We start from the raw sequence: 10,657 nt of genomic DNA, 5'->3' as shown, positions 1-10,657 counted from the left end.
CTGTGTCAGAACTCCTAGATCAGACCCAAACATAGTGTAAATTACTTTTTACGTCTTTGTTTCATTTCTGTGTTGGAACTCTTAGACCAGACCCAAATATAGTGTATTACTTTTTACTTCTTTGTTTCATCCGTGTCAGAACTCCTAAATCAGACCCATGGGTAGCTACATGTACGTACATGTATACTGTTGTTGCGGAAAAGATATCACCTTCTGACTGACTTTGATTAGAATGTGATATCTTTTCCGCTACAACAGTAGCTAGCCCATGGGCCTCTTGTCTTATGATACTGTTTTAAGAAACCTCAATTCATTTCTATTGAAGTACCGATTAGCTTGATAGTACAGTACAGAGTATACAGATGTATGTAAGTGACTAACCCAGAGTACAGTGGAATCCGGAGGTACAACCTGTCGACTCCACATATTATTATAAGCTGGGCCTGTAAAGACATTGCCATCACAGGGACTTGTAACGTAGGTTGTGAGAAAGTCTGCTGTGTATACATGTGTACTATATACTATATAAAAGGACAAGGGAACCAACGGCTCGCTTGGAAGAGGTACAGCTGCCTCTACAAAAGTCGCCCGCATTCCGTCAAACATGGATAAATATGTAAATATTTAATACCGATATATTCTTAAATAAATTTGCGACATGGAAAACACAACTTCAAACACGAAATAATATACCTTTATTTCACTATGAACGTGGAAAATGCAGTCAGATATCACCGATGTCGTTTTGCCTGTCCAGTAAACAGGTCGGGGAGAAGTCCTGATTTGGCTATCATAGCCAAATACGGCTATAATAGCCAAATATAGCTATATAAACAGTGGCAAAACGCATTGATTCTTCAAGAAGAGGTATATGTTGCAAAAAGCGAGAGTTTTTGGCGCTATGTACGTTATCCTTGTCCTAAGTTGACACGATAACAAGGTTAAAATGAAAAACTCACCTGTGCATTTTTCTGTAATATCATCGTTTTCTAGCAGGAAATTGCAATTGTTGTCTGCATTTGCTTATTAACCAATTTCTAATCCATCTGAAGGTCACAATAACTTGCACATGTTCTCCCACATTTGTGCCAATCGAGTCAGAGTCGCTTCAACCGGAAGGGGATTTATACGACTTTTTTTCCCCTTTTTGACCGGCGGCCGAAAATGTCAATGGGCCGACTTGGGTATGGTCCGAGTTCTCCTTCAGTTAGAGTTACTCCCCTTTGTTCATTCTGTTATCATGGCGATAAAAACCAGGGATTTTACACAAAATTGCACAGGTGAGTTTTTTGTTTCAACATCGTTTTTGTAATAACTAAGAACATGGATCATATTCCAATTTACTGTAAAACTCGCTTTTTGCTTTAAATACATTTTTCGGCAGATTCCATGTGTTTTGCCACTGTTTATATAGCTATATTTGGCTATTATAGCCGTATTTGGCTATTATAGCCAAATCAGGACTTCTCCCCGACCTGGTAAAATCTAGGTCAAAAGCACTCATAGGCCTATTCCCTTGTAACAAATTTTGTATGCATTCATTTCTCTTTCTGGTGATATTTTCCCATTGCAAATACAAATAGGCTATCTCTGATAACTCTTTCATTAATCCAATCCAACAGCTAAGCGAGGAATCACACTTTTTTTACCCAGCACTCGACTCTTGTTCGTATAATCCGCCATATTGTAATTGATGATGGGTACCTTTTTGGTGTACTCACCCTTACCCGATACTACACTGAAATTCTGTACTCAGACTCTGTATAAATTAAGTTTCACGGTTTAGGTTCTTAGAAGAACCTTTATTTGAGATGCATATATCATTAATTGAAGAATCTAACTTAAATGGAGACTCTAATGTTGTACTTGACCGTTACCACATTGATATTGTAGCTTTTAGTGTACAGACACCGGGTATATGGTGTTTCCAGTCCGGGTCCGGGTATGGGGTACACAATATCCACACAAACGTGTTTAACCTAGATTTCAGTGGACATGCAAAACGACATCGGTGATATCTGACTGCATTTTCCACGTTCATAGAGAAATAAAGGTATGTTAATATATTATTTCGTGTTTGAAGTTGTGTTTTCCATGTCGAAAATTTATTTAAGAATATATTGGTATTAAATATGTACATATTTATCAATGTTTGACGGAATACGGGCGACTTTTGTAGAGACAGGTGTACCTCTTCCGAGCGAGCCGTTGGTTCCCTTGTCCTTTTATATAATATATAGTACACATGTATACACAGCAGACTTTCTCACAACCTACGTTACAAGTCCCTGTGCATATATCTATGCAGCTAGAAAGACACGTCCACTATAACACTGTCATTTGTCTTTATCTCCCTCCTCCGCATCTTCGATATTCCAGGAGTTACTATCACTATTGTTATATCCACCCCTGGCCCCGATTTCTCGAAACCTGACTTACGTCAATTTTTCACATAATAAGTTACATAAGGAGAAAAACTTAAAGGTCCACTACCTTTCCGAAACGGCTTTTAATTTTCAAAATGGGAATGAAAAACGAGATCAATAATTTTGTAGAGTCACAAAAGTTATTTACTTACCGTTAATACTACACTCATCATCATCTTATGAAGAAGAAAAAATTAAAAACAAACAAAATGTTAATTTTCATAACGCGAGTCGTCTTATGTTTCCCGCCGTCGTCCTTAAATACTGCGCGGTAGTTGAATATTACGGCACCTGAGGGAAAAACATTGAAATGAATAGCCACAGTTATCATATATTTTGCAGGAAATTATGCTTATATTCGGTGTTGTTACCTCATCAAAGCCATGGATATGTATTTTCTTATGTTATTAATGTTTTTAAGCAAACCTTTAAATTTTGCTCCGGAAAGTTAGCGGGCCATTAACTTCTGCAAATTTGTCTCGGAACCTTAGAACGAATATACGTACCCGGCCTACTATACCTTTCGGCCTGTGTTATAGTGAAACTGAATGTTTTGTATGTGACAGCAGATGAAGCAGGTAGTTTGGCAATTTGATGTACAACAAAAGAGTCAAAAACAATACACTGTACTTCTTTGTAGGCTACTGATTGGTCAGTTTCTTTCCTCTTGAAATGCCTTCAGTTTTACTATTATATCAAGTCATAGTCCAGGGTTGGATATAACGACAGTGAGAGAGTATACCGGGAGAAAAAAACACCGATCTACGACGAGTATCTGCAATTGACCATGTGATTCGATTTCACGACCCAAAGGTTAAGGACACTTGACCATCGGGACATCTTAAAAAGTCCACAGATATACATGTTTTAATAGTAACGGCGAAATCCATATATATGTACAACGTCCCGAGAAGAGAGACTTTTTATAGCCGACCTATGAGATTGCAGCCGAAGCCTCGCTCATGCATATTATATCAGCCACGAAGCCAGTAACTGTATGAATTTTTAATTAGATGATCTTCAAGGTGTTTGTCATTATAGGTCTTTTATCGTCTTAATGACGTTATTTGTAGATGTGTAGGATGATTTCGAAAGGAAAATGATCGTTCTTTCCAACGGTAGTAACAGTTTTTAATGACATTGTACTAGAAATGTGTTTTTATAGCCGCTAAAGATAGGCGGGTTAGAAATTTGAAGTCTAAGGCTTTCCACCCTTCTCGTATATAGTACCATATGAAGAGTATGATTTCTATCATATTTTAATCTAGACCTCTAAAATGTCTAATAATGGTCTTACATGTAGGTCACTCTGGTGGATCCATGGTCATATAATAATCTGTAACTTATTCTCAGATCCCTGTGATTTTGACCGCAAATTCATTTAAAGTTTATCCACAGGTATATCGCAGACAACACAAGTTAGCATACAGGTACATTATAGCAGAAAATACTTTTCAGAGCTGTTAACAAACTGTCAAACGATAAGACCTTCGGCGACTACTAAAAGTAGTGAGATAACGATACCTTTACAACGACCAGTCAATTACTGCCAACGCAAACTATATTATAGTTTGGGTGCTAGGGGACAAATGAACAGGTAAAAAAACCAGGTAAAACGTAAATTGGATGTAAAAATCAAAGAATTCTTGAGTATTTCTTTAGGGTATACTCACAAGCATTACCGATCTCTGCCAGGTCAGGCACGGGTGTTTGGCTCATATAGACATTTTTCTCGATATATATATATATATATATATATATATATATATATATATATAATACTGTGTCAGTATTATATATAGAGAAAAAATGTCTATAGAGCCAAACGCCTGTAGGTCAGGAGACACCATTACGTGGAGTGTACCGGTTAGTTTAAAACATATCTGTATTACTAGAACAATGGGATATGGGCACGTGGCTAACTAGATACTAGGGATAAACAGACCCTGAAAAACAGCCAGGGAATCATCTGTTGTTTGGCAGGTAATATTTTGTGTTAATGACGTTTTTATTCGATCTAAAATCTGATCGGACCAGTAAAACAACGTTACAAAAGCTGATATATTCAAACGTCAAGATAGATGGTTTGTAAGTCAAGAATCGTGTCAGATAATCGTTAGCATGTGGAAAATTTCTTTAAAAGACATTTTACTCTAGGAAAGTTAAGTTCAATATGTTCAATAATGAAGTAATTTTCACGAAATCTGTTTTAATAAATGCAATTATACAGTTGTTTATTTGTTTATTGCAGTATTTTGGGCTATACTTCAAGGTAGTGATGGGAAGAAGAGCAGCCTTCCTGCTGTTCATAGCTCATTTGGTGACGTCGAGTGACCACGTGGCAGACGTTGAAATAAAGGACGGAACAGAAACATGCAGTAAAGAATCGTGTGGTGGAATGGAAATCCTGATGGACAACAAGAACCACATCATCTTCCGCGATGATCCCTGGTCTGTCCAAGTGTCTACAGCGGAAGTTCTCACGGAGGCAACAGACTGTTTGAATGATGTTGGTATTGAAGGGCTGCGTCTGTGTCGCTACTGGCCGCGTTACGGACAAGTTGAGGTACAACAAGTATCAGGACCTGAGAATCTAGTCTGTCACCAGGTCACGTGGGTGGCGGTCAGTCGCGATTTCCTCCCGATCGACTGTATCAATATGGCGGATTCGCACTGGTACGGAGGGGCGGAAGTTCATAATCAAAGATGGCCAATCAACCAAGTTGAGCTGCCCATGCAACCATTCGTCTCTGAAGATTTATATATACGCCATAAGTCATTCGGAAATGTCTTAGAACCTTTATGGTTTAATTCACAAGGACTTGGAATATTGGTAAGTGATGCCTCGCCTCTCCACGTCAGTGTCAATGAAAATCAGTCGGGTAAAATTTGTTTCCAGTCCAAGGCATCACCGGCGTACCCTGGCAGTAACAGCAACCACCTAGAGTACACGGTGTGTAAAGGCAAACACGTCTTAGATATTGTTACATCAATGTCAAAGATGGCATTTAATCGTCCTTTGGGCATTCCCGATGTTAGAATGGTGACTAAACCGATATGGTCAACATGGGCCAGGTACAAATCTCTCATCAACCAATCAACGGTGCTGGACTACGCCCGAGAAATAAAGGAACTCAACTTTACAAACAGTCAGTTGGAAATAGATGATATGTATACTACAACGTACGGAGACCTTGACTTCGACCCTGAAAAGTTCCCGGATCCCAGCGGTATGATCGAGACTCTTAAGGAAATGGGCTATCGTGTGACATCCTGGATTCATCCGTTTGCGAACCTTGAGTCGGAGGTGTTTCTGGAAGGCGTTAAACACAATTACTGGATAATGGACAGCAGTGGACATGTGCCCGCCTTAGTGAAATGGTGGCAAGGTGTCGCTGCTATAATCGATACGACAAACCCAGAGGCGGTCCAATGGTTTGTTCAAAGACTTAAAGTCATGCAACAAGAATATGGCATAGATTCTTTTAAGTTTGACGCCGGCGAAATGACGTATCTTCCATCATCTTACAAGACATTCAAACCTTTGAAAAATCCTAACTACTACATTAAATCATTTGTAGACATGGTCAGTGAATTTGGTGACATGATTGAAGTTCGATGTGGCTTTAAAAGTCAGAACCATCAAGTATTTGTGAGGATGGCCGATAAAGACTCGAAGTGGGGATATGACAATGGTCTGAAAGCTCTGATTCCTGCCACACTAACGCTGGGTATCCTAGGTTATCCATACATACTACCCGACATGATCGGCGGAAATGGATACGGGGAGGTACTGGCGGTCGATGCGGTACTTCCGGACCGTGAACTTTACATTAGGTGGTTAGAACTGACGGCCTACCTTCCGGCTATGCAATTTTCCTTTGTTCCGTGGGACTACGATGATGAAGTGGTAAAGATTGCGTTAAGATACGTCCATATACACGAGAAAGTCGTTGCACCTATGTTAATGGAAGCTTCAAAAGAGTCCCAAATATCCGGTAAGTAATGGTACAGCCAATGAAAGTGAATCCATTTAATTGAATAAGGATAAACCCTAAAAAAGAGAGGCCATGCAGATGTCGGATGTGTTTTTATCGCTTCACTTTCGTGTTTGGTTCAGTGGTGATTTGTTGATATTTAACTATATATCAAAATTTAGGTTCTTGATTACAAATACCAATAATCCAATCTGATAAATTTTAGGTGCGCCCCTGATCCGGCCCCTGTGGTGGGCGGCCCCTGAGGACCAGACTGCCCTTACCATAGACTCTGAGTTCATCGTTGGGGATGATCTCCTTGTGGCCCCTATTCTAGAGGCGGGAAAGAGAGAGAGGGACATTTACATCCCATCTGGGACGTGGATGGATTTTATTACTGCTGATGTTCTGGAAGGAGGGAAATGGCTGATGAATTATAAAATCGAATTGGATGAGATCGCAACTTTCGGAAAACTCCAATGAAACGTTACTACATTGAATTTTTAATAAGGACACAACAGTTGTATACATTCAGAATATCATCGGATCAAGGAATTTCCAAATAGGAATTGGGATTATTATGATTTGTTAAAGCGTCAGTGTTTTATGTAGACCCTTGTACAACACCTCGTCGTCAAATAATAAGGGTTAAAGCGTCAGTGTTTTATGTAGACCCTTGTACAACACCTCGTCGTCAAATAATAAGGGTTAAACCAGTAGTTTTGCAAATTTACAAATGAAGTCTAATCTTGAAAATATAACTTTAAAAAAAAATCCGTTTTTGCATTTACTGTGTTGGGAAAAATTGACAAACACAAAAACTTCTTTTATTTACCTACTGACAATAGACTGTGCGAGTTATTCCCCTTGTAGTCATGCAGTGGTTTGTACGCAGATTGGTCAATATATATACATTGTCACTGCACAGTGCCTAGCTATATGTTGCTACTATAAGCCCAATGAATGATCATTTCCAATATGAACATTGTCAGTTAGGCTCTGGCTCTCAGAGTTCAAGAGGTCACGAAAAGACTGGATTTGTGTGAGAATTCACTTAAAGAATATTAAAATATTCTTTAAATTTATCAATATGAAAATGTATTCCAATTAAAATATTTTAAATGGATTGAAGTGTTGTATTTATCTTTGTACATCCGCTTAATTGATATGACTATTTCATCAAGTGTTATTGTTTAGTCGGTTGTCTATGGTAATACACCGGGGCACCCACAATTTCCTGCCAATTCACAGACTGTTCCATCAAATGATATTTTTCTATATGCAGACATATAAGTTTTAGGCAATTTTTTTTTTAAAAAGCCTAATAATATAGGCAGGTTTAGCGGACTAGGTTAAAGTAAGTGAGCTACACGATGTTTAAATGGAGTTTCTACAAAGTACGGGTCATGACACCTCCAAAGGAGATTGTGGATGAACACAGTTCTGGGTACTGTTTACCACCACAAGCGTAGATTTTGTGATTTTGGCTTGGTTTTTTAGGTACCCATTAGAGCCGAGACGACATTTCGACCGGACAGGGAAATGTCTGCCTAGCATATTTTTCGTAAATTTCCCGATTCATCAAGCCATAACTTCGTCAATACTTGGCAAATTTTGTTCATCAAGCACTCAATGGAAAGATAAATTATTTCTCTTTAAGGTAAGATATCCGTCAATGTTGTATATAACCTATTTATTAAAATGATCACGGTTTTAAAAAAATAGGTCGGTTTTTCTCGACCGCCGAGTTCATACCCTTGATACTATATATATATATTGGTATACTATTGGTTAAAAATTTTCGTGCCAGGTCCCTGTGCGTGGGTGGTAGTTTTAGGGGCCACTCACTTTAATTTCCCCTGCGAACCATTGATAAATCAAATCCGCCACGTGTATTGATAAGTTTAAACATTTTCACCGCAAGTCGGCGGTGCGGCATTTTCGAACAATTATGATTTTAAATCAACAGTTTTTATATTACAACAAAAACAAACAATACGTCTTTTTTTGCTCTTCCGTATACATTTATGGTAATTCAGTCGACCTGATGTTATAATCATAGATATACCAATTTAAAATGCCATAATCATGTTCTAATTAAAACGAATGTATCACCTGTTTCATCTGTCCCAGTTTTCTTTTTCTGACACAATTAGAACGATGAACAACGTTAACTGGATCGGAATGGTGGCCGTTTGGTGTAGCCCACACTCTAGTCGTATAACTATAACGTTTGATATTCACGCTTGCATAGACATTAATAAATATTCTTACAGACATTGGATATTTATTATTACATGAATGGAACTTGGAGACTTCAAGAACATTACTAAAAAATCACTAGAGTGTATGTTTCTGTAAACGGAGCTAACATCCAGACCCATTTTAGATACTCCTGGGGTTATACTCACAAACGTATTATCCAACCCTTGACCTTTTGATGTGCAAATGATCAAACTACCTGTGTCTTCCGGTGCCTTCAGTTTTACTATGAGATAGGTCTGGTTCCTAGATAAGTCAATATTATTGTTAACTCGTAGATTGTTGTGTTGTTTGTAAATTTGGGCAAAATATGCAAAACATGTATACTCTCTTATTGCAAGTACACAGCTAGTCCGCTAAACCTGCCTATATCATCAGGGCTTTCTTTATTTATTTTTTGGCCTAATATATATTAGACAATAACATAGACTAGGCAAAAAAAACCTAATAATATAGGCAGGTTTAGCGGACTAGTACACAGGGCTCAGTGCATCTTTATGTCACCAAATAACCACGCAATTATGTTTCCTAGTGTTATGGCATGTAGTAGGAGCGATAGTTTGACCGGATTCGATTTTACAAAGGCATATCCATCGAGTCCTTTTGAAAAATAATTAACATTTGTTTGATTATATAAGAGCTGCTAAGGTAAATATGTATAGAATTCTGATGAAATCATGTTCATATTTTTTCGATAGTAAACCTTTCCTATTCTCTTTATCGACCTGCAGCTTTCTAACCCCTGAGGATCACCCTCATCAGTTGTAACATATCTGTCATGGACCTTGGAATAGCAGATCGATCTACACATCCTCTCACTCATGCATTTTTATTGAACTTGTTGTATTCCCGAATACATTATTATTGTATTATTTTCCTTGGCTACTTTTTATCTATCGAATTCGCCCTTGCCTGATAGCCTCTCTGTCCACATCATAAGACATATTACACAGATTTTATGTTATGAATGTTAAATTACATTTGAGGTCCAAAAAGATTCAGTAATTACTATACATGTTGTCCTTTAAATGGTTTTCAAGCAGGATTTCAAAGTCTTTCGTGGTTTCGCGTTTACGGCCGATTCTGGCAAACCGTTCCAGACATTACCAACCACATTCATCATCCCTGTTGTTGGTGGATATTTGTATCTTTGGTGTATATTTTATTGTTTAATATCTTTACCATCGTCGGAGACCCACGGGCGATCGCACTTCACTACGCTACGTACACATATCATCCGGTGATAAGTGTAGCGTGAACGTAGTATAGTGCGATCATCCGTGGGTCTCCGACCATGCATCTTTACTAGCACGGATTTATATTTCACTAAATTTAGACTTCTGTGTGGTACAAGGCTTTTTGGTGTATATGTATCTCGTCGATTCTTTTTCCTCTTGAAACAGATTATTATGATACGTGTTAATCAAGGTCTTGAGGTAATCTCTATACATCATAAATAAGTACAAATACATGTAGTATCATACACAAAATGTATGTCATCATTGTAACAAGCCAAACTATCATGGACCTGTTAATCCACATCCTCGACACTCCAGGGGTTCCGATCACTGACGATCTCTACACCCCTGGACTATCTCATCGTAAAACTGGAGGCAACAGAACCAATCTGATTTAAATACAGATCCTTATTATCACTACGTTAGATAAGAGGATCTGAGAACATCCCATTAGGGGTCACGTCAAGATGACCTTTTGAAATGGCCAATCAAATTGGCACTGCCAGAATCTTGACTGGGGACGAAAGAGTTTGAAAAAGCTGTCCAAATTATTTTCGTGTATGTAGTCATCTCGCCCGGAGTGAACAACAAAGCTAATTGCATATGTATACTGGGGCGAAAAGACGATTTCATTTGATGTTGTAAGGTGTAGAAACTGCATTTGCTCTGAAGTGACCCCTTATGGGATATTGCCAGATCCTCTATTGAGCGGAGTGGTTATAAGGATATGTATTTCAATCAGATTGCAACAGAA

At 38.3% G+C, this 10,657-nt stretch overlaps 1 protein-coding gene across 2 annotated transcripts; it reads left to right on the top strand.

Moving 5' to 3' along the window:
* Positions 1-1,001: 1,001 nt before the first annotated feature.
* Positions 1,002-7,505, top strand: LOC138321947 (myogenesis-regulating glycosidase-like). 2 transcript variants are annotated; one of them, XM_069265994.1, is made up of 3 exons: positions 1,002-1,280; positions 4,678-6,424; positions 6,630-7,505. In XM_069265994.1, the coding sequence occupies exons 2-3, from the start codon at positions 4,705-4,707 to the stop codon at positions 6,884-6,886; spliced, it is 1,977 nt and encodes a 658-aa protein (XP_069122095.1). In that variant the 5' UTR covers positions 1,002-1,280; positions 4,678-4,704; the 3' UTR covers positions 6,887-7,505. The 2 variants fall into 2 exon arrangements, with proteins under 2 accessions (XP_069122095.1, XP_069122094.1); XM_069265993.1 differs by having other exon boundaries at positions 1,002-2,053.
* Positions 7,506-10,657: the final 3,152 nt, after the last annotated feature.

Source organism: Argopecten irradians, chromosome 4, assembly GCF_041381155.1.
Source record: "Argopecten irradians isolate NY chromosome 4, Ai_NY, whole genome shotgun sequence".
NCBI classification, from domain to species: domain Eukaryota; kingdom Metazoa; phylum Mollusca; class Bivalvia; order Pectinida; family Pectinidae; genus Argopecten; species Argopecten irradians.
This window is presented reverse-complemented; position numbering and strand designations above follow the sequence as displayed.